The following is a 24,497-nucleotide window of genomic DNA, read 5'->3' as shown; positions in this document are numbered from 1 at the left end:
TATACATCTAATTAAAACTATGTGTGAGATTGATTGTAAAGACTATGACTGTGTGTGAGTTTGATAGTAAAGAGTATGACTGTGTGTGAGATTGATAGTAAAGACTATGATGACTGTGTGTGAGATTGATAGTAAAGACTATGACTGTGTGTGAGATTGATAGTAAAGACTATGACTGTGTGTGAGATTGATAGTAAAGAATATGACTGTGTGTGAGATTGATAGTAAAGAGTATGACTGTGTGTGAGATTGATAGTAAAGACTATGACTGTGTGTGAGTTTGATAGTAAAGAGTATGACTGTGTGTGAGATTGATAGTAAAGACTATGACTGTGTGTGAGATTGATAGTAAAGACTATGACTGTGTGTGAGATTGATAGTAAAGAATATGACTGTGTGTGAGATTGATAGTAAAGAATATGACTGTGTGTGAGATTGATAGTAAAGAATATGACTGTGTGTGAGATTGATAGTAAAGAGTATGACTGTGTGTGAGTTTGATAGTAAAGAGTATGACTGTGTGTGAGATTGATAGTAAAGAGTATGACTGTGTGTGAGATTGATTGTAAAGACTATGACTGTGTGTGAGATTGATAGTAAAGACTATGACTGTGTGTGAGTTTGATAGTAAAGACTATGACTGTGTGTGAGATTGATAGTAAAGACTATGACTGTGTGTGAGATTGATAGTAAAGACTATGACTGTGTGTGAGATTGATAGTAAAGACTACGACTGTGTGTGAGTTTGATAGTAAAGACTATGACTGTGTGTGAGTTTGATAGTAAAGACTATGACTGTGTGTGAGATTGATAGTAAAGACTATGACTGTGTGTGAGTTTGATAGTAAAGACTATGACTGTGTGTGAGATTGATTGTAAAGAGTATGACTGTGTGTGAGTTTGATAGTAAAGACTATGACTGTGTGTGAGATTGATTGTAAAGACTATGACTGTGTGTGAGATTGATAGTAAAGAGTATGACTGTGTGTGAGATTGATTGTAAAGACTATGACTGTGTGTGAGATTGATAGTAAAGACTATGACTGTGTGTGAGTTTGATAGTAAAGACTATGACTGTGTGTGAGATTGATAGTAAAGACTATGACTGTGTGTGAGTTTGATAGTAAAGACTATGACTGTGTGTGAGATTGATAGTAAAGACTATGACTGTGTGTGAGATTGATAGTAAAGACTATGACTGTGTGTGAGATTGATAGTAAAGAATATGACTGTGTGTGAGTTTGATAGTAAAGAGTATGACTGTGTGTGAGTTTGATAGTAAAGACTATGACTGTGTGTGAGATTGATAGTAAAGACTATGACTGTGTGTGAGATTGATAGTAAAGACTATGACTATGTGTGAGATTGATAGTAAAGACTATGACTGTGTGTGAGATTGATTGTAAAGACTATGACTGTGTGTGAGATTGATAGTAAAGACTATGACTGTGTGTGAGATTGATAGTAAAGACTATGACTGTGTGTAAGTTTGATAGTAAAGACTATGACTGTGTGTGAGATTGATAGTAAAGACTATGACTGTGTGTAAGTTTGATAGTAAAGAGTATGACTGTGTGTAAGTTTGATAGTAAGGTGTATGACTGTGTGTGAGTTTGATTGTAAAGAGTATGACTGTGTGTGAGTTTGATAGTAAGGTGTATGACTGTGTGTGAGTTTGATTGTAAAGACTATGACTGTGTGTGAGTTTGATAGTAAAGACTATGACTGTGTGTGAGATTGATAGTAAAGACTATGACTGTGTGTGAGTTTGATAGTAAAGACTATGACTGTGTGTGAGATTGATAGTAAAGACTATGACTGTGTGTGAGATTGATAGTAAAGACTATGACTGTGTGTGAGATTGATAGTAAAGAATATGACTGTGTGTGAGTTTGATAGTAAAGACTATGACTGTGTGTGAGATTGATAGTAAATTGTTCCAGACTGTGGTTAAAACCTCGCTGTTGTATAATTGTCACTCTGCGTGACCTGACCTGTTATCAGGGTGATGAGGCAACCTGTTCACACACACACACACACACACACACACACACACACACACACACACACACACACACACACACACACACACACACACACACACACACACACACACAGAGACACACACACACACACACACACACACACACACACACACACACACACACACACACACACACACACACACACACACGCACACACACACACACACACACACAGCCACGCAAACCCAGCCCAGGGCACAGGGGCATAATGGCACAGTGGGAAGTGTGTGTCAGTGTGCGTGTGGCACAGTCGGAGCCTGCCAGGTGGAATGAGACTGACCTTATCTTTGCAACGACAGACCATCTGATCAGTCTGACTCAGACACCCATCCCCTCCTTACTCCCACTCTAAGTAACCCTCTCCTGTCAGACCAGCCACCCCTGATAAACTCTACCTCCATCTCTCCCTTAATCTCTCTCTCTCTCCCTTCATCCCTCTCTCTCTCTCCCTTCATCTCTCCCTCTCTCTCTCTCTCTCTCTCTCTCGCTACTTGACCAACTTGATTTAATCTCTCCCGCCGCTCTCATCCTTTCTCTGAGACCCCCAGCTAAAAAAACAACATATTCAAACCCTACACATTCAATTGCTACATATCTTGAAATGCACACACATATACTCACACCCTCCCTCCCTATCCAATTTACAGTGGCAAATAAAGCTATTAATGGCTGAGACAAAAGCTCTCCATCTGCTGAGAGAGGAAAGCCCATTGACCCCTGGGGGAGCTCAGAGGTTGAGTGTCTGTTAGTGAGTGTGCAGTTCTGTGTGTTTATTTCTGTCTGAGTGTGTGATTCTGTGTATGTGTTTATAACCCCTCAAAGCAAGTGGGTGAGAGAGAGAGAGAGAGAGAGAGAGAGAGAGAGAGAGAGAGAGAGAGAGAGAGAGAGAGAGAGAGAGAGCTAGTGGGAGTAAGCAGAGAGAAAGAGAAAGAGAGAAGATGTGAAGGGCGACTGGAGGCAGGTATCGTATGTTTAAATGAAAAAGAGAAGCCATTGCAACATGGTGTATCTGTGGTTTGAGTGGGAGTTTGTGTTTTATAACTGTGTGTGTGGGAGGTTGTGATTCATACACACACATGCACATGTGCACACACACACACACACACACACACACACACACACACACACACACACACACACACACACACACACACACACAACGCTGGAATGTTCTGCCCTCACTTCTGCATCGCTTGCTCTTCCACCTCTTCCACCTCTTCGATGGGCCAACAAGGTGTAATGATGAAGTTCCACTTGGACACTGATTCTCCCCGTTGTGGCTAAAAGTATAATTTGTGGAAGGTAAACTGATCCTAGATTTGTGAGGTGAGTTTGTGAGAGCTAGTTGAGTGATGGATTGTAAAAGGTGAGTGTTGAGGGTTCTTACCCAGTCCCAAGCACGACACTCTAAGTCCGGACTTTCCCAGGTTCCTGAGAAGAGACACATACAGCTGTTACTTGATGTTGTTGGAATCAACTCAGACCAAGATAGTAGGACAGCTGGGTGTGTGTGTGTGTGTGTGTGTGTGTGTGTGTGTGTGTGTGTGTGTGTGTGTGTGTGTGTGTGTGTGTGTGTAGTAAAGTAATTGCACTCACCAACCCCCAGTGACCACACAAACCCTCAGGGTACACACAAACCCCCAGTGACCACACTAACCCCCACTGACCTCACTAACCCCCACTGACCTCACTAACCCCTACAGACCACACTAACCCCTACTGACCTCATGAACCCCAGTGACCTCACTAACCCCCACTGACCTCACTAACCCCTACTGACCACACTAACCCTCAGTGACCTCGCTAACCCCCACTGACCTCACTAACCCCCACTGACCTCACTAACCCCTACTGACCACACTAACCCCTACTGACCTCACGAACCCCAGTGACCACACTAACCCCTACTGACCACACTAACCCCTACTGACCTCACAAACCCCAGTGACTAGACTAACCCCTACTGACCTCACAAACCCCTACTGACCACACTAACCCCTACTGACCACACTAACCCCCAGTGACCTCACTAACCCCCACTGACCTCACTAACCCCTACTGACCACACTAACCCCTACTGACCTCACAAACCCCAGTGACCACACTAACCCCTACTGACCACACTAACCCCTACTGACCTCACGAACCCCAGTGACCACACTAACCCCCACTGACCGCACTAACCCCCACTGACCTCACTAACCCCTACAGACCACACTAACCCCTACTGACCTCATGAACCCCAGTGACCACACTAACCCCTACTGACCACACTAACCCCTACTGACCTCACGAACCCCAGTGACTACACTAACCCCAGTGACCACACTAACCTCAACTGACCTCACTAACCTCCAGTGACCTCACTAACACCCAGTGACCTCACTAACCCCTGGACGACTGTCTGTCTGTCTGAAGTGATGTCCTTGCCTCAGTTTGTGTGTCTCTCCTCTGGTTTTGTGTCATCTTGTGTAATGGCCAGCCAGATGACGCTGAGTGTTCCTGACGTTCTGTGACATTGCCCATCAGACAGATGAAATAACATCTCACCGTTTTAAACCCACCCCAACCAAACACAGACCTGTGACCAATAACAGAGCAGTAGAACCCTGCCATGACCAATCACTGACCGGTGGAGTCAATCAGGTCTCAGTTCTGGTCTCAGATCTGTCATGGCAAATTCCTGACAAGCCGTGTCCACTGGGTTGACAGGTGAATGACACATGACGAAATAGAAAAGAACAAGTATGCCCAGACACACATTGCAGTCATGGCCAAAAGTTTTGACACAAATATACATTTTCACAAAGTTTGGGTATTTTTGTCAGATATTTAGATATTTTTGTCAGATGTTACTATAGAATGCTGAAGTATAATTATAAGCATTTCATAAAGGTCAAAGGCTTTTATTGACAATTACATGAAGTTGATGCAAAGAGTCAATATTTGCAGTGCTGACCCTTCTTTTTGAAGACCTCTGCAATCCGCCCTGGCATGGTGTCAATTAACTTCTGGGCCACATCCTGACTGATGGCAGCCCATTCTTGCATAATCAATGTTTGGAGTTTGTCAGAATTTGTGGGTTTTTGTTTGTCCACTGCCTCTTGATGATTGACCACAAGTTCTCAATGGGATTAAGGTCTGGGGAGTTTCCTGGCCATGGACCAACAATATCAATGTTTTGTTCCCCGAGCCACTTAGTTATCACTTTTGCCTTATGGCAAGGTGCTCCATCATGCTGGAAAAGGCATTGTTTGTCACCAAACTGTTCCTGGATGGTTGGGAGAAGTTGCTCTCGGAGGATGTGTTGGTACCATTCTTTATTCATGGCTGTGTTCGGAGGCAAAATTGTGAGTGAGCCCACTCCCTTGGCTGAGAAGCAACCCCATACATAAATGGTCTCAGGATGCTTTACTGTTGGCATGACACAGGACTGATGGTAGCGCTCACCTTGTCTTCTACGGACAAGCTTTTTTCCAGATGCCCCAAACAATCGGAAAGGGGATTCATCAGAGAAAAAGACTTCACCCCAGTCCTCAGCAGTCCAATCCCTGTACCTTTTGCAGAATATCAGTCTGTCCCTGATGTTCTTCCTGGAGAGAAGTGGCTTCTTTGCTGCCCTTCTTGACACAAGGCCATCCTCCAAAAGCCATCGCCTCACTGTGCGTAGAGATGCGCTCACACCTGCCTGCTGCCATTCCTGAGCAGGCTCTGTACTGGTGGTGCCCCGATCCCGCAGCTGAATCAACTTTAGGAGATGGTCCTGGCGCTTGCTGGACTTTCTTGGGTGCCCTGAAGCCTTCTTCACAACAATTGAACCGCTCTCCTTGAAGTTTTTGATGATCCGATAAATGGTTGATTTAGGTGCAATTTTACTGGCAGCAATATCCTTGCCTGTGAAGCCCTCTATACGCAAAGCAATGATGACGGCGTGTGATTCCTTGCAGGTAACCATGATTGACAGAGGAAGAACAATGATTCCAAGCACCACCCTCCTTTTGAAGCTTCCATTCTGTTATTTGAACTCAATCAGCATGACAGAATGATCTCCAGCCTTGTCCTCATCAACACTCACACGTGTGATAATGAGAGAATCACTGACATGATGTCAGCTGGTCCTTTTGTGGCAGGGCTGAAATGCAGTGGATTTTTTGGGGGATTCAGTTCATTTGCATGGCAAAGAGGGACTTTGCGATTCATCTGATCATTCTTTATAACATTCTAGAGTATATGCACATTTGCCATCATACAGACTGAGGCAGCAGACTTTTTTGAAAATTAATATTTGCGTCATTCTCAAAACTTTAGGCCTTTATGACTGTACAACTCATTATTTAGTAGTTCAGTTTGAACTGCACACTGCATTACAATGTCTTCAGGACATAGAGATGTTTGACCTGCTTTTCCAATGACACTGTAACACTGGGCCTTACAACCTGAAAGTATTATTTAATTCAATGTTTGTTTCATTCAGCACTGAATTGCCTCAGAAAAACAACTCCAACCTCTATGTCTCCACCATATACAGTTCAAAAAGTTAAAGATGTGCTAAGATAATTTAGCATGATTGGAGTGAACAGAGTGTCATTACGGCCATGGTCAAAAAGTGGTCAATGCTCAATAGAACTCTGACACTGCTCCGTGGGCAGGACGGCGCTAACTTCGAACGTCAACTGACAAGCTAGCTATTGGCTGCAGGTTCATGTGTGACCACATTGGCTTTTTGTAAATGAAATCTGTGCGATACAAAACAAAATTGAGCCTATATACAATATATATAAACTCAGCAAGAAAAGAAATGTCCCTTTTTCAGGACCCTGTCTTTCAAAGACAATTCATAAAAATACAAATAACTTCACAGATCTCCATTGTAAAGGGTTTAAACACTGTTTCCCATGCTTGTTCAATGAACCATAAACAATGAATGAACATGTACCTGTGGAACGATCATTAAGACACTAACAGCTTACAGATGGTGGGCAATTAAGGTCACAGTTATGAAAACGTAGGACATTAAAGAGGCCTTTCTACTGACTCTGAAAAACACCAAAAGAAAGATCCCCAGAGTCCCTCTTCATCTGTGTGAATGTGCCTTAAGCATGCTGCAAGGGGACTGCAGATGTGACCAGGGCAATAAATTGGAATGTCCGTACTGTGAGACGCCTAAGACAACGCTACAGGGAGACAGGACGGACAGCTGATCGTCTTCGCAGTGGCAGACCACGTGTAACAACACCTGCACAGGACCGGTACATCCGAACATCACACCTGCGGGACAGGTACAGGATGGCAACAACTGCCTGAGTTACACAAGGAATGCACAATCCCTCTATCAGTGCTCAGACTGTTAGCAATAGGCCGAGAGAGGCTGGACTGAGGGCTTGTAGGCCTGTTGTAAGACAGGTCCTCACCAGACATCACCGGCAGCAACGTCGCCTATGGGCACAAACCCACCGTCGCTGGACCAGATAGGACTGGCAAAAAGTGGTCTTCACTGATGAATCGCGGTTTTGTCTCACCAGGGGTGATGGTCAGATCTGTGTTTATCGTCAAAGGAATGAGCGTTACACCGAGGCCTGTACTCTGGAGCAGGAGCGGTTTGGAGGTGGAGAGTCTCAACGCTGTGTGTTACAGGGAAGACATCCTCCTCCCTCATGTGGTACCCTTCCTGCAGGCTCATCCTGACATGACCCTCCAGCATGACAATGACACCAGCCATACTGCTCGTTCGTTACGTGATTTCCTGCAAGACAGGAATGTAAGTGTTCTGCCATGGCCAGCCATGAGCCCGGATCTCAATCCCATTGAGCAGGTCTGGGACCTGTTGGATCAGAGGGTGAGGACCAGGGCCATTCCACACATAAATGTCCAGGAACTTGCAGGTGCCTTGGTGGAAGAGTGGGGTAACATATCACAGCAAGAACTGGCAAATCTGGTGCATTCCATGAGGAGGATATCACTCCAGTACTTTTGCAGCTGGTGGCCACACCAGATACTGACTGTTACTTTTGATTTTGACCCTTCCTTTGTTCAGAGACATATTATTCAACTTCTGTTAGTCACATGTCTGTGGAACTTGTTCAGTTGATGTCTAAGTAGTTGAATCTTGTTATGCTCATTCAAATACTTACACATGTTAAGTTTGCTGAAAATAAACACAGTTGACAGTGAGAGGATGTTTCTTTTTTTGCTGAGTTCATATATTCATTGACAAAGCTAACAGACTGAATTCGTTTCAGGAAACTAGGGTCATGTCTCGCGTCCCTACTTCACAGGAGCCAACTTAAACTTCGTTTTTTTTTTTAATCAAAATGCATTTTTTGGCAGAAATGCCTTCTGGAACATGAGAACTTTCATATGCCTTAAAACCTCTTGAAGCTAGGGGGCACTATTTTTATGTTTGGAAAAATTACGTTCCCAAAGTAAACGGCCTATGTCTCAGGACCAGATGCTAGAATATGCATATAATTGACAGATTAGGATAGAAAACACTGTAAAGTTTCCAAAACTGTCAAAATATTGTCTGTGAGTATAACAGAACTGATATTCCAGGCGAAACCCTGAGGAAAATCCCATCAGGAAGTGCCTCTTATTTTGAAACCTCTCTGTTCCTTTGCATGCCTGTCCTCCATTTAAAGGGATATCAACCAGATTCCTTTTTTCTGGCTTCCCTATGGTGTCAACAGTCTTTAGACATAGTATCAGGCTTTTATTTTTTTTAAATGAGCGTGAAAGATCACATTGCGTAAGTGGATAGGTGTGAGTTTTTGCGCTACAGAGTAAAGCCGCTATTGTTCCTCCCGCTGGTATTGAAAAAACGTACACACTCGGTTGATATATTATCAAATATATACTTTAAAAACTACCTGAGGAATGATTATAAAAAACGTTTGACATGTTTCTGTGGACATTATGAAGACTATTTTGGAATTTCCGTCTGCGTTGTCGTGACCACTCTTTCCTGTGGATTTCTGAACATAACGCGACAAACAAATGTCGGTATTTTGAGTATAAAAATAATCTTTATGGAACAAAATGAACATTTGTTGTGTAACTGGGAGTCTCGTGAGTGAAAACATCCGAAGATCATCGAAGGTAAATGGTTAATTTGATTGCTTTTCTGATTTTCGTGACCAAGCTACCTGATGCTAAGTGTACTTAATGCTATGCTAGGCTATCGATAAACTTACACAAACACTTGGATTGCTTTCGCTGTAAAGCATAATTTCAAAATCTGAGACAGGATGATTAACAAAAGACAAAGCTGTGTTTTGCAATATTGCACTTGTGATTTCATGAATTTGAATATTTTTTAGTAATATTATTTGACTGTTGTGCGATTTGCCTTGCTAATTATAGCTTAAAGTTAGCTAGCTAACATTGAACCTGGTTGGTTAGCTAACTGCAGATTTATGCAGGGAAGTAACATCATGAGTTGTGATTATGGTGAATTGATTAGCTAGCTAACTTTTTCAATATAATACTTATGTTGTCACTTCGACAACTGTCGATATGCATGCTTGTCTGAGTGTAATTGATGAATTTGCGAACACTCAACACCCTTTGAATATGGCTGGTGTCAGTAAATGTTGGCAAAAAAGCGTAATTAAATTGTTTCCAGCAGCACAGTTGCAGTCACCAACGCTATGGATAACATAAAAACATTCTAACCAGCTCAGCTAGGGCGAGTAAAATGGTCAGAGTGAGCTGTTCTGTCATTTGTGTCTGGAAGTAGCTAGCCAACGTTAGCCAGTTAGCTTGGGTGCTTGATCTGAGCATGTTGGAACAGGTGTTTTTCTGGATCAAACGCGCCAAATAAATGGACATTTTGGATATATACGGACAGAATTAATCGAACAAAAGGACCATTTGTGATGTTTATGGGACATATCGGAGTGCCAACAGAAGAAGCTCGTCAAAGGTAAGGCATGATTTATATTTTTATTTCGGCGTTTTGTGTCGCGCCTGCAGGGTTGAACTATGCTTCTCCCTCTTTGTTTACGGAGGTGCTATCCTCATATAATAGCATCGTTTGCTTTCGCCGAAAAGCCTATTTGAAATCTGGCATGTTGGCTGGATTCACAACACATGTAGCTTTAATTTGGTATCTTACGTGTGATTTTATGAAAGTTTGATTTTTAAAGTAATTTATTTGAATTTGGCGCTCTGCATTTTCTCTGGCTTTTGGCCAAGTGGGCCAAGTGGGCCAAGTGGGCCAAGTGGGCCAAATATCCCTGAAGTATTTATTGAAGACTCGTCTCTTCATAGGTCCTATGATTGAGTGTAGTCTGGTCCAGGAGTGGGAAGGTGAACGGAAAGGCACTGGAGCAACAAACCGCCATTGCTCTCTCAGGCCGGATCCCCTCTCTCCACTGGGATTCTCTGCCTCTAACCACTGGCTTACTGGTGCTCTTCCATGCCATCCCTAGGATAGGTGCGTCTCTTGAGTGGGTTGAGTCATTTACGTGATCTTCCTGTCTGTGTTGATGCAGGGTTCGTGCCGTGGGAGAGGTCTTCCGTGGGCTATACTCGGCATTGTCTCAGGGTAGTAGGTCGGTGGTTAATGACATCCCTCTAGAGGTGTGGGGGCTGTGCCTTAGCAAAGTGAGTGCGGTTGCAATATATCCTGCCTGTTTGGGGGAATCGTCGGACAGGGCCACAGTGTCTCCCGACCCCTCCTGTCTCAGCCTCCAGTATTTATGCTGCAATAGTTTATCTGTCGGTGGGCTAGGGTCAATCTGTTATATCTGGAGTATTTCTCATGTCTTATCTGGTGTCCTGTGTGAATTTAAGTATGCTTCCTCTAATTGTCTCCCCTTTTCTCTCTCTCTCTCTCTTTCTCTCGCTCTTCTCTTGGAGGACCTGAGCCCTAGGACCATGCCTCAGGACTACCTGGCCTGACGACTCCTTGCTGTCCCCAGTCTACCTGGTCATGCTGCTGCTCCAGTTTCAACTGTTCTGCCTGCAACTATGGAACCCTGACCTGTTCACTGGACGTGCTACCTTGTCCCGGACCTGCTGTTTTGGACTCTCTCTCTCTCTCTCTACCGCACCTGCTGACCATAACTCTGAATGAGCGCCTATGAAAAGCCAACTGACATTTTCACCTGGGGTGCTGACCTGTTGCACCCTCTACAACCACTGCGATTTTTATTATCTGACCCTGCTCGTCTTCCATGAACGTTTCGACATCTTAGCCATGTTCTGTTATAATCTCCACCCGGCACAGCCAGAAGAGGACTGGCCACCCCTCAGAGCATGGTTCCTCTCTAGGTTTCTTCCTAGGTTCTGGCCTTTCTAGGGAGTTTTTCCTAGCCACAGTGCTCCTATATCTGCATTGCTTACTGTTTGGGGTTTTAGGCTGGGTTTCTGCACAGCACTTTGTAACATCGGCTGATGTAAAAAGGGCTTTATAAATACACTTGATTGATTTAATGATTGATTGATTCAAAGCAGAATGACTTTCCCATTGTTCCTCAACTGTAGTGTATAATATAACATTTTCTAGCTCTGAATCTCTACTTTTATCCAATGTAAAAAAACGGCATTAAAAATGTTGCTACATAAGACCGAATCGAGCACAAATATGGAAAAGCTCCAACCAGGAGCAGCACAGTCTAAAATATCAACGGTCACAGCAAACTAACGCTCTCATTTCACCAACATAGTCCAGTACAAATATATGAAGGTTATAATACTGTAGAGAACAATTTTATGATTCATTCTATGTGAGTAATTATGACATAGGCTAACGAAAACTAAGTTTAGACATTCATTTAGTGGCACCCTCTCAAATGTACCAGTATTTCACTACATTCTGGAGCAGTGAGTGAATGCCCTACAACCTTAGGGCTCACAACCTTAGGCCCTACATCCTTAGGCCTCACAACCTTAGGCCCTACAACCTTAGGCCTCACAACCTTAGGCCCTACAACCTTAGGCCTCACAACCTTAGGCCCTACAACCTTAGGCCCTACAACCTTAGTCTTAGGCCTCACAACCTTAGGCCCTACAACCTTAGGCCTCACAACCATAGGCCTCACAACCTTAGGCCCTACAACCTTAGGCCTCACAACCTTAGGCCCTACAACCTTAGGCCCTACAACCTTAGGCCTCACAACCTTAGGCCCTACAACCTTAGGCCTCACAACCATAGGCCTCACAACCTTAGGCCCTACAACCTTAGGCCTCACAACCATAGGCCTCACAACCTTAGGCCCTACAACCTTAGGCCCCACAACCTTAGGCCCTACAACCTTAGGCCTCACAACCTTAGGCCCTACAACCTTAGGCCTCACAACCATAGGCCTCACAACCTTAGGTCCTACAACCTTAGGCCTCACAACCATAGGCCCTACAACCTTAGGCCTCACAACCTTAGGCCTCACAACCTTAGGGCTCACAACCTTAGGCCCCACAACCTTAGGCCCCACAACCTTAGGCCTCACAACCTTAGGCCTCACAACCTTAGGCCTCACAACCTTAGGCCCTACAACCTTAGGCCTCACAACCTTAGGCCTCACAACCTTGGGGCTCACAACCTTAGGCCTCAAAACCTTAGGCCTCACAACCTTAGGCCTCACAACCTTAGGCCTCACAACCTTGGGCCTCACAACCTTAGACCTCACAACCTTAGGCATCACAACCTTAGGCCCCACAACCTTAGGACCCACAACCTTAGGCCTCACAACCTTAGGGCTCACAACCTTAGGCCTCACAACCTTAGGGCTCACAACCTTAGGCCTCACAACCTTAGGCCCCACAACCTTAGGCCCCACAACCTTGGGCCTCACAACCTTAGGGCTCACAACCTTAGGCCTCACAACCTTAGGCCCCACAACCTTAGGCACCACAACCTTAGGCCTCACAACCTTAGGCCTCATAACCTTGGCTTCACAACCTTAGGCCCCCACAACCTTGGCTTGACCTCTGACCTCTGAGGGTGTTCTCTATGTCCTGCAAATGTGTCCTCTTGCACCAACGAATTGCTTAATCAGGGAGATGAAGAAAGAGAAAGAAGAAAGAGAAGAGAATAAGTATTTTCCACGTCATCCCACCCACCCTCTGTACAACACTACAGAACTATGAAACTTTAAAACTTCAGATCGTTGGGCGGACGACAGCTGGTGTTGTGTAGAATTTAGAGCAGGGATGAGAATGTGCTGAGTCAGTCAACAGGCAATTGATGATGATGTCATAGTTGGGTAGCTCAGGACCTGAATGATGATCACACACAGGTGCGCTCTATTTCAGGGCCAAAACTAATCTGGGCCACAGCCAGAACACAGAGATAGATCACCTTGACAAGAGTTTCACTGTATAGAGCTGTACATGATGATGATCTCACTGTCCATCACGTTGCATTTCTATGTGTACATTCTGTGAACGGCCAAAATGTTGAAGTCAACGTTCTGGACTTAGTGTGGTGGTAAGTGAATGAAACACGTAGCTACATCTCCATGTTTAACAAATATTTTTTTATAGACACTACAAGATCAAAAGTATATGGACACCTGCTCGTCGAACATCTATTCCTCCCCCACCAAACTTTACAGTTGGCACTTTGCATTGGGTTAGGTAGCGTTCTCCTGGCATCCTCCAAACACAGATTTGTCCGTTGGAATGCCAGATGGTGAAGCGTGGTTCATCACTCCAGAGAACACCAATGTTTACACTGCTTCAGAGGTCAATGGTGGTGAGATTTACACCACTCCATCCAACGTTTGACATTGCACATGGTGATCTTAACCTTGTGGGTGGCTGCTCTGCCATGGAAACCCATTTCTTGTACAAAAAATTGTTTCCCGAGGTAGTTTGGAACTCGGTAGTGAGTGTTGCAACCCGAGAACAGACGAATTTGACACGTTACGTGCTTTAGCACTGGGCAATCCCATTATGTGTGCTTGTGTGACCTACCACTTCACGGCTGAGCCATTGTTGCTCCTAGACATTTCCGCTTCACAATAACAGCACTTACAGTTGACCAAGGCAGCTCTAGCAGGGCAGAAATTTGATTAACTGACTTGTTGGAAAGGTGTCATCCTATGACATTGCCACGTTGTATGTCACTGAGATTTCAGTAAGGCCATTCTACTGCCAATGCTTGTCTATGGAGGTTGCATGACTGTGCAGTGGTGTGGCTGAAATAGATGAATCCACTCATTTGAAGGGGCGTCCACATACTTTTTTATATACACAGAAACAATACTACCACTCCACAGTGCCTTCGAAATAGTATTCTGACTCCTTGACCTTTTCACATTTTGATATGTGACAGGAGGGACATTCTTAGACTTGTTCCGAAGTCACTCCTGGCTGTGTGCTAAGGGTCGTTGTCCTGTTGGAAGGTGAACCTTCACCCCAGTCTGAGGTCCTGAGTGCTCGAGAGCAGGTTTTCATCAAGGATCTTTCTGTACTTTGCTCCATTCATCTTGCCCTCAATCCTGACTAGTCTCCTAGTCACTGCCACTGAAAAATGCTTCACCACAAGGGATGATGCCAGGTTTACTCCAGACGTGACACTTGGTATTGAGGCCAAATAGTTCAATCTTGATTTCATCAGACCAGAGAAGCTGGTTTCTCATGGTCTGAGATTCATTTAGATCCTTTTGGTAAACTCCAAGCGGGCTGTCATTTGCCTTTTACTGAGGAGTTGTTTCCGTCTGGTCACTCTAACATTGAGGCCTGATTGGTGGAGTGCTGCAGAGATGGTTGTCCTTCTGGAAGGTTCTCCCATCTCCACAGAGGAACTCTGGAACACTGCCAGAGTGACCATAGGGTCCTTGGTCACCTCCCTGACCAAGGCCCTTCTCCACCAATTGGGCGTTCCAAACATTTCCCATTTAATATTGATGGTGTGTTCTTGGGGACCTTCAATGCTGGAGAAATGTCACCCTTCGCCAGATCTGTGCCTCGACACAATACTTATGTAAATAAGATATTTCAATTTTTTATTTGTAAAAGATTTGTTAAAATTGATAAAACCCTGTGCTCAGTTTGTCATTATGGGCTATTGTGTGTAGATTGACAAGGATTTTTTATTTTATTTAATCGATTTTAGAATAAGGCCGTAACGTAACAAAATGTAGATAAAAGAAAGGGGTCTGAATACTTTCTGAATGCATTGAATACTGTATTTATTTTTGTATTCTGTATTTGTATTTGTATACTGTATTTGTATTTGTATTTGTATTCTGTATGTGTATTTGTATACTGTATTTGTATACTGTATTTGTATTTGTATACTGTATTTGTATTTGTATTTGTATTCTGTATGTGTATTTGTATACTGTATTTGTATTTGTATTCTGTATTTGTATTTGTATACTGTATTTGTATTTGTATGCTGTATTTGTATTTGTATATTGTATTTGTATTTGTATTCTGTATTTGTATTTGTATACTGTATTTGTATACTGTATTTGTTTTTGTATACTGTATTTGTATACTGTATTTGTATTTGTATACTGTATTTGTATTTGTATACTGTATTTGTATTTGTATTCTGTATTTGTATACTGTATATGTATTTGTATTCTGTATTTGTATTTGTAATCTGTATTTGTATACTGTGTTTGTATTTGTATACTGTGTTTGTATTTGTATACTGTATTTGTAAACTGTATTTGTATTTGTATACTGTATTTGTATTTGTATTTGTATTTGTATACTGTATATGTATTTGTATACTGTGTTTGTATTTGTATACTGTATTTGTATTTGTATACTGTATTTTTATTTGTATACTGTATTTGTAAGAATTGGCTTTAGGAACAGGGACAGAGAGGACGAACAAGAAGCTTAGGGTGAAAGACGAAGGGATAGGTAGAGAGAGAAAGCAAGATAACAGATGTGTGGGAAGGAAGTGATGTACTGGACATGATGACTCCTTGCTGTCCCCAGTCCACCTGGCCGTGCTGCTGCTCCAGTTTCAACTGTTCTGCCTTATTATTATTCGACCATGCTGGTCATTTATGAACATTTGAACATCTTGGCCACCCCACATAGCCTGGTTCCTCTCTAGGTTTCTTCCTAGGTTTTGGCCTTTCTAGGGAGTTTTTCCTAACCACCGTGCTTCTACACCTGCATTGCTTGCTGTTTGGGGTTTTAGTCTGGGTTTCTGTACAGCACTTTGAGATATCAGCTGATGTACGAAGGGCTATATAAATAAATTTGATTTGATTTGATTTGTTGTTACCGTAGGAACACTGTGCTCCCTCGGTTACTGTCGCCCCTGGAAACGATGTGATTAACACTGTAACCTACTTTGGCGAAGCCTCAGTCTCTTCCTAGTAGCACAAAACAGACACACGCGCGCATGCGCATGCACGCACGCACACACACACACAATCATGTACATTATTCCACACACGCGCGCACACACACACACACACAATAATGTACATTATTCACACACACGTAGTCACTGCTGTGTGGTGATAAGCTGAGGTCTGTGCAGTGGTGTGTATTCGTCTCTCTGTGTTGAATCATTTTCCTTAAATTCGCAAGAGGCTGAATGTATCTCACCGGAGAAAGCATCCTACCGAATGAAACAACAGCCCCTTTGTCTCTGTACGTGTAGGCTATCTATCTGCTGCTGTCAGGTCATAAAGAGTTGAGTCCCACAGCATTGAAGGCAACAGAACCCAGCGAGCATTTGGCTTCCCATGTTAAAAAAAGGATACAATAATAGCCAATCAGTGTTGAGCTGAACTGAGTGAGCTCAACTGTAATTGGTTCTGGCGCACACCAAAACAAAGTGTCAACAGAAGCCAGTTTGGATTTGGCTTCACACCAATCACACAGATAGAACAATGAGCTTTAGCAATCACATCACATCAAAAGCCAAACTGGCAACTTTAACTGTTGTATCTCGTTGTGTTGGTGTCCTCTGGTGGCTAACTATCTAGCTAAAATTGTCCCTGTCCTAAATGTTAGACTAAGCATTGGTGATTTGATGAAGTTGAAATGTTTTAAGTTGAAATGATGCTGGAATAGTGGAGGAAGCTCCTGTTTTCTTTGCGACTTGCTGTAACTCTCTGTGGTTCAAAATCAATAGTTGTTTAGTGTTCCGAAAATGTCGGAAACATTAACTTGATTGACCATGTAACTGTTTATCACATGCAATATGCTTTGTGGATTTCACCGGACTTAGGCAGCTATCCGGTTTTGTGAAGAAACACAGGTTGACTTTTTTTGCCACTGTGTCTTCTTATTGTCGTGGCCTTGGGCCTCACAACCTTGGGCCTCACAACCTTGGGCCTCACAACCTTGGGCCTCACAACCTTGGGCCTCACAACCTTGGGCCTCACAACCTTGGGCCTCACAACCTTGGGCCTCACAACCTTGGGCCTCACAACCTTAGGCCTCACAACCTTAGGCCTCACAACCTTATATCATGGTAGCAAGGCGCATGAACTAACAGGTTACAGAGCAAACAACGCAATTATCACAACACAGTAGGTTGGAATATGGCTTTTCTTTCTGGCTTGGCTTCCTCACGTGATTTTACCCACACACCCACACCGCTACTGAGTCTGAGGGATTGATGGGCTAAGAGATGTGGAACTGTGTGTGGAGACAGATTGCTTGAGAGAGAGAGAGAGAGAGAGAGAGAGAGAGAGAGAGAGAGAGAGAGAGACTTTGATATCTGGGGTTTTAGGATACACCGCCTATAAACATACCCATCATATAATGGAGATGTTGTGTGTAGATGGATTTTCACCATCCAGACTGAAGCCACTCCTCAGTAAAAGGCACATTAGGCCTGTTTGGAGTTTTCCAAAATCTTAAGACTCTCAGTCCATGAGAAACAAGATTATCTGGTCTGATGAAACCAAGATTGAACTCTTTGGCCTGAATGCGGAGCGTCACGTCTGGAGGAAACCTGGCACCGCCCCTACGGTGAAGCATGTTGCCGGCAGCTTCAAGCTGTGGGGATGTTTTTCAGCTGCAGGGATTGGGAGACTAGTCAGGATCAAGGCAAAGATGAACGGAGCAAAATCCTTGATTAAATCCTGTTTCAGAGCACTCGGGACCTCAGACTGGGGCGAAGGTTCACCTTCCAACAGGACAACGACCCTAAGCACACAGCTAAGACAGCGCAGGATTGGCTTCAGGACAAGTGTCTGAATGTCCTGAGTGGCCCTGCCAGAGCCCGGACTTGAACCCGATTGAACATATCTGGTGAGACCTGAAAATAGCTGTGCAGCAACGCTCCCCATCCAACCTGGCAGAGCATGATAGGATTTGTAGAGAAGAATGGGAGAAACTCCCTAAATACAAGTGTGTCAAGCTTGTAGCGTAATACCCAAGAAGAATCGAGGGTGTAATCACTGCCAAAGGTGCTTCAACAATGTACTGAGTAAAGGGTCTGAAGACCCACATAAATGTGATATTTCAGTTATTTATTTTTCTTAAAAAAAAAAAAAATTGCAAAGAATTCTAAAAAACTGTTTTGCTTTGCCATTATGGGGTATTGTGTGTAGACTGATGAGGAATAAACAAGAATGTAATCAATATTAGATATGAGGCTGAACCATAACAAAATGTGGACAGGGTCAAGGGTCTGAATACTAGCATACAAATTCTATTCAAGGCATTAACATACTCCATTTCTCTCCAGCTGAACTAGTTCCCACTCTGATTCCACACCTTTCGACAACATCCCAGCAGGGAGGTATAACCTGACGGATATATAAGAGGGGCATTTGTGTAATTGAGTTGGTCTTTAGAGACAGACATACAGCTCTGCTATCTTAATTTGTTCATTGTTGTTGCAGAGAATTTTTCTGCACGGCAGGAAAATGCTAATTGTAGTTGATTCAAGGTTTAAAAAGCTTCTAAAGTTTGTAATTTCCACTTTAAAATGTCAAACCTGATTTGCCCCAAAGAAAAAATGTATCAACCCCTTTGTCTATTAATTATAATGCATATTTCCTAGTGCTGCAGGACACCCTGTAATGCAGCGACCTACATTATCTATATTAGAGCCTCCCAGAGGAGACTACAGCTAATTTCTCTCTATAGAGAGAGAAAGAGAGAGACTGAGAGAGAGACAGAGAGATGTGTGCCTTTAAGGCGCAACTGTTAATTGAAATGCATTCCAGGTGACTACTTCATGAACCTGGTGGAGAGAATGCCAGCAGTGTGCAATGCTGTCATCAAGGCAACGGGTGGCTATTTGAAGAATAAAATACATTTTGATTTGTTTAACACTTGTTTGGTTCCTATATGATTGCATATGTGTTATTTCATAGTTTTGTTGTCTTCACTATTATTCTACAATGTAGAAAATAGTTAAAATAATAAGAAAGATAAACCCTTGAATGAATCGGTTTGTGGGCATTTCTACAAATGTGAGATTTCAGCTTCATAAGCCTCCCTCCTTATTGTAAACATGTTAAACGCCCAAGACCATGTCCATCTTCCTGTTAAGGCCCAGGTCCAGACACAGAATCCATCGTCCTCCCGTTGTGAATGAAAGGAGCTCAGGCATTGTAGTAGAGCCCTGATCTACTGATCTATCCACCTCCAGTCTCTCGATGGCATAATTAGATGCTTGGTATAACAATGCAGTGATCAGCTTATTAAACAGTCTGATGGATGACCATGGTGTCTGGCAGGGACACAATACATCTCCTGCAGTTATATTAGACTGATAATGAAGGTAGACGATTTGGGGAAACTTTTAGACACTGCGGGTGATACAACAAGCTATTCCTGATATGATAGTGGTAGATTCATCTTGGAATATATCCCGGTCCCCATGTTCAACGGGCTTTGTAATCACAGTAGTTAACTTATAAAAAATATATGTTGATCTTGATTCTGAGGTTTAGCGGAGATCTTCTGTGTGTAAAGGGACACGAAAGGGCCAAGAACGCATCCAACGACCCACTTAGCTGATTTTGTCTGAGGCAGTCGGTAAATAACAAGAGTTTTTAAGTACAACTTTAACAACAACGGTTTACGGAAACATCTCGGCAACTAAAGATACATCGTAAGATGGTTCTAACGATAAGCGTAACGATACGAAGGCTCCGGGAAACGAGGCTCTGTAGTGGAACTCTGGGTGTTAGTCGTTTTTAATGGACTTCTGTTTGTTTAGCCTCTAGCGCTCCACTGAGGAGGAAACAGCTTGTTCACAAAACACCAAAAGGACAGAACAAACTAGGATGAGAATTTTATACACTTTCTACACACTGAAATGAACAAACGCACTAAAACACACACACAGAGTCGTGTACAGCTAACTTTGTGGGAATACACAATTCAGTCCCATTCAAAATCCTATTTTCCCTAACCCATAACCTTGAACCTAACCCTAACCTGTACCCTTACCCTAACCCTAATATTAACCCTTAACCCTAACTCCAACCTTAACCCAAAAAACATAACCTACCCTTAAACCTCCAAACCCTAATCCTAACCCTAGCTCCGAACCCTAACCCTAACCCTAGCTCCGAACCCTAGCTCCGAATTCTAAAACTAACCCTAGCTCCTAAACCTAAACCTAACACTAGCTCCTAACCCTAAAACTAACCCTAGCTCCTAAACCTAAACCTAACACTAGCTCCTAACCCTAAACCTAAGCCTAGCTCCTAACCCTAAAACTAACTCTAGTTCCTAAACCTAAGCCTAGCTCCTAACCCTAAAACTAACTCAAGTTCCTAACCCTAAAACTAACTCTAGTTCCTAACCCTAAACCTAGCTACAAACCCTAAACCTAACACTATCTCCTAACCCTAACCCTAGCTCCGAACCCTAGCTCCTAACCGTAAAACTAAACCTAGCTCCTAACCCTAAAACTAACCCTAGCTCCGAACCCTAGCTCCGAATCCTAAAACTAACCCTAGCTCCTAAACCTAAACCTAACACTAGCTCCTAACCCTAAAACTAACCCTAGCTCCTAACCCTAAACCTAACACTAGCTCCTAACCCTAAACCTAAGCCTAGCTCCTAACCCTAAAACTAACTCTAGTTCCTAAACCTAAGCCTAGCTCCTAACCCTAAAACTAACTCAAGTTCCTAACCCTAAAACTAACTCTAGTTCCTAACCCTAAACCTAGCTACAAACCCTAAACCTAACACTATCTCCTAACCCTAACCCTAGCTCCGAACCCTAGCTCCTAACCGTAAAACTAAACCTAGCTCCTAACCCTAAAATTAACTCTATTTCCTAACCCTAAAACTAACCCCAGCTCATAACCCTAAAACTAACACTAGCTCCTAACCCTAAAACTAACCCTAGCTCTTAACCCTAAAACTTAGCCTAACCCTAAAACTAACCCTAGCTCTTAACCCTAAAACTTAGCCTAACCCTAAAACTAACTCTAGTTCCTAACCCTAACCCTAGCTACTAACCTTAAAACAAACTCTAGTTCCTAACCCTAACCCTAGCTACTAACCCTAAACCTAACTCTAACCCTAACACTAATTCTAAAATTAACCCTAACCCCCTTGTGGGGACTAACAAAATGTCCCTACATTTTTGTTTGTTTAACACTGAAACATACACACACACAAACACACACTGAAACACTCACACACATACACACACACACACACACACATACACACACACACAAAAACACACACACACATACAAACACACACACAGTCAGCTTGGATGTGAAATGACAAGTCATTTGGAGATGCTGTCAGGGACTGGGGACTCAGTGTGTGTGCATAGATAAGGCAGGGGCTGGGGGCTCAGTTTATGTGCAGAGATAATGCAGGGGCTGGGGGCTCAGTGTGTGTGCAGAGATAATGCATGGACTGGGGTCTCAGTGTGTGTGCAGAGATAATGCAGGGACTGGGGGCTCAGTGTGTGTGCAGAGATAATGCAGGGACTGGGGGCTCAGTGTGTGTGCAGAGATAATGCAGGGACTGGGGGCTCAGTGTGTGTGCAGAGATAATGCAGGGACTGGGGTCTCCGTGTGTGTGCAGAGATAATGCAGAGACTGGGGGCTCAGTGTTTGTGCAGAGATAATGCAGGGACTGGGGGCTCAGTGTGTGTGCAGAGATAATGCAGGGACTGGGGTCTCAGTGTGTGTGCAGAGATAATGCAGGGACTGGGGCCTCAGTGTGTGTGCAGAGATAATGCATGGACTGGGGTCTCAGTGTGTGTGCAGAGATAATGTAAGGACTGGGGTCTCAGTGTGTGTGCAGAGATAATGCAGGGACTGGGGTCTCAGTGTGCGTGCAGAGAGAAGGCAGCCAGATTGAGACTGCAGCTGTTACAGAAGGATTTGCTGACTTTTCTTTTTTCAGAGCAAATTAGAGAGAGATGCAAACAGAGGCAAGTACTAAAATAGGACTCAGCACAATTATCTGTCCAAATTCCAAATGACTTGTGCTGATGCATTCGACATGTCCATGGAGACTTGCTCCTAATGGTTGCATTCAGTTCTAGAACACAACGCTGCTTTGTAATGTTCTAGGTTCTATTAGCCTGCAGTGGAGCGAGACTGTCTGGAGACTCAGCTATGGGAAATGCCCTGAGACCTACGCCCTGGAGACCTACGCCCTGAGAACTCCGCCCTGAGACCATTGCCCTGAGACACACGGTCTGCAACCTACGCCCTGAGACCTACGGTCTGAGACCTACGCCCTGAGACCATTGCCCTGAGACACACGGTCTGCGACCTACTCCCTGAGACCTACGGTCTGAGACCTACGCCCTGAGACCTACGCCCTGAGACCTACGCCCTGAGACACACGGTCTGCGACCTACTCCCTGAGACCTACGGTCTGAGACCTACGCCCTGAGACCTACGCCCTGAGACCTACGCCCTGAGACACACGGTCTGCGACCTACGCCCTGAGACCTACGCCCTGAGACCGCTGCCCTGAGACACACGGTCTGCGACCTACTCCCTGAGACCTACGGTCTGAGACCTACACCCTGAGAACGTTGCCCTGAGACACACGGTCTGAGACCTACGCCCTGAGACCTATGCCCTGAGTCACACGGTCTGAGACCTACGCCCTGAGACCGTTGCCCTGAGACACACGGTCTGCGACCTACGCACTGAGACCTACGGTCTGAGACCTATGTCCTGAGACCTACTCCCTGAGACCTACGCCCTGAGACCGTTGCCCTGAGACCTACGGTCTGAGACCTACGCCCTGAGACCGCTGCCCTGAGACACACGGTCTGAGACCTACGCCCTGAGACCTATGCCCTGAGTCACACGGTCTGAGACCTACGGCCTGAGACACACGGTCTGAGACCTACGCCCTGAGACACACGGTCTGAGACCTATGTCCTGAGACCTACTCCCTGAGACCTGAGATATTCAGCAGGTTGAGAAAGAACCGGCGTGGAGGGACCACATGGTGTGCTTGATCAATACTCATTTAAATACTGTCTGGAACTAAGGAGAGCTGTTGCTGTCTTTATCTCTGTGCTGAAAGGAAAGCAGCTTTTGGAGAAAAGACACAAGGACTATTTATGTTGACTTAACTCTGAGAGAAAGACTGCACCTTCCTTAGAATGGCTCTGTCCATAATCCACTATGTTCAGATGATACAAATGTATACGCTCACACACGGTCATGCACACATACACGGTCATACTCACACACACACGCACGGTCATATACACGCACACACATCACACACACACAGAGTGAGAGAGTTGCCTGCCATTGCTTATCTATAATCCCAACCAGTCATTACTTTTTACTATTTATTTAGCTAGAGCTCTGATCAAGGCAGGATGTGACAACCATGAATTAAGGATGGCGGTGTGAGTGAACCTACCTAATTATCCTGATAAGCGCCTCATTAAATATTCATCACATTAAAACTTATTTTTTCTCTCCACTTCCTGTCTGAATGACGTGCCCAAAGTAAACTGCCTGCTGCTCAGGCCCTGAAGCCAGGATATGCATATAATTGGTACCATTGGAAAGAAAACACTTTGAAGTTTGTAGAAAAAAAATGTTAAAATAATGTAAGAGAATATAACACAATAGATGTGGTTGGAGAAAATCCAAAGACAAACCAACCAGAAATAATTTATTTGAGAGACAATCCTCTTCGAAAGGCAAGAGAACGGTTATTTTGAAAATGAGCTCCTATGGCTTCCACAGGGTGTCAGGAGTCTATGTTCAAGGTTTCTGGCTTCCAACTTCAAAAACTAATAAGAAATAACAGTTTTAGTAGAAGGACACAGTCGTGGGAATTCGCACCTGCTAAAATCGGTAACCTATTGGACATACTTCTTTCCGAAATAAATATTATAGTTTGATTACATTTTATGGTATCTGAGGAGAAAATATAAACTTATTTTTTGAAAGAAAGAAAGTTTATGGGTAGGTTTTCAAATCAAATTGATGGTGCCAACTAAACAGACTTCTTGGGATATAAACAAAGATTTTATCTAACAGAATGACACTACATGTTATAGCTGTAACCCTTTGGATGACAAATTAGAGGAAGATT

General features: G+C 43.8%; 1 protein-coding gene across 1 annotated transcript in view; it reads right to left on the bottom strand.

Moving 5' to 3' along the window:
* Positions 1–24,497, bottom strand: part of kcnab1a (potassium voltage-gated channel subfamily A regulatory beta subunit 1a) — a 124,105-nt gene that overhangs the window by 51,976 nt on the left and 47,632 nt on the right. Inside the window, exon 2 of the mRNA XM_064975300.1 lies at positions 3,433–3,476. Coding sequence (XP_064831372.1) covers positions 3,433–3,476 — 44 coding nt within the window. The remainder of the gene's footprint in view (positions 1–3,432; positions 3,477–24,497) is intronic.

This window comes from Oncorhynchus masou, chromosome 9 (genome assembly GCF_036934945.1).
Source record: "Oncorhynchus masou masou isolate Uvic2021 chromosome 9, UVic_Omas_1.1, whole genome shotgun sequence".
NCBI lineage: Eukaryota > Metazoa > Chordata > Actinopteri > Salmoniformes > Salmonidae > Oncorhynchus > Oncorhynchus masou.
The sequence above is the reverse complement of the archived record's forward strand: the minus strand, read 5'-3'. Positions and strand labels throughout refer to the sequence as shown.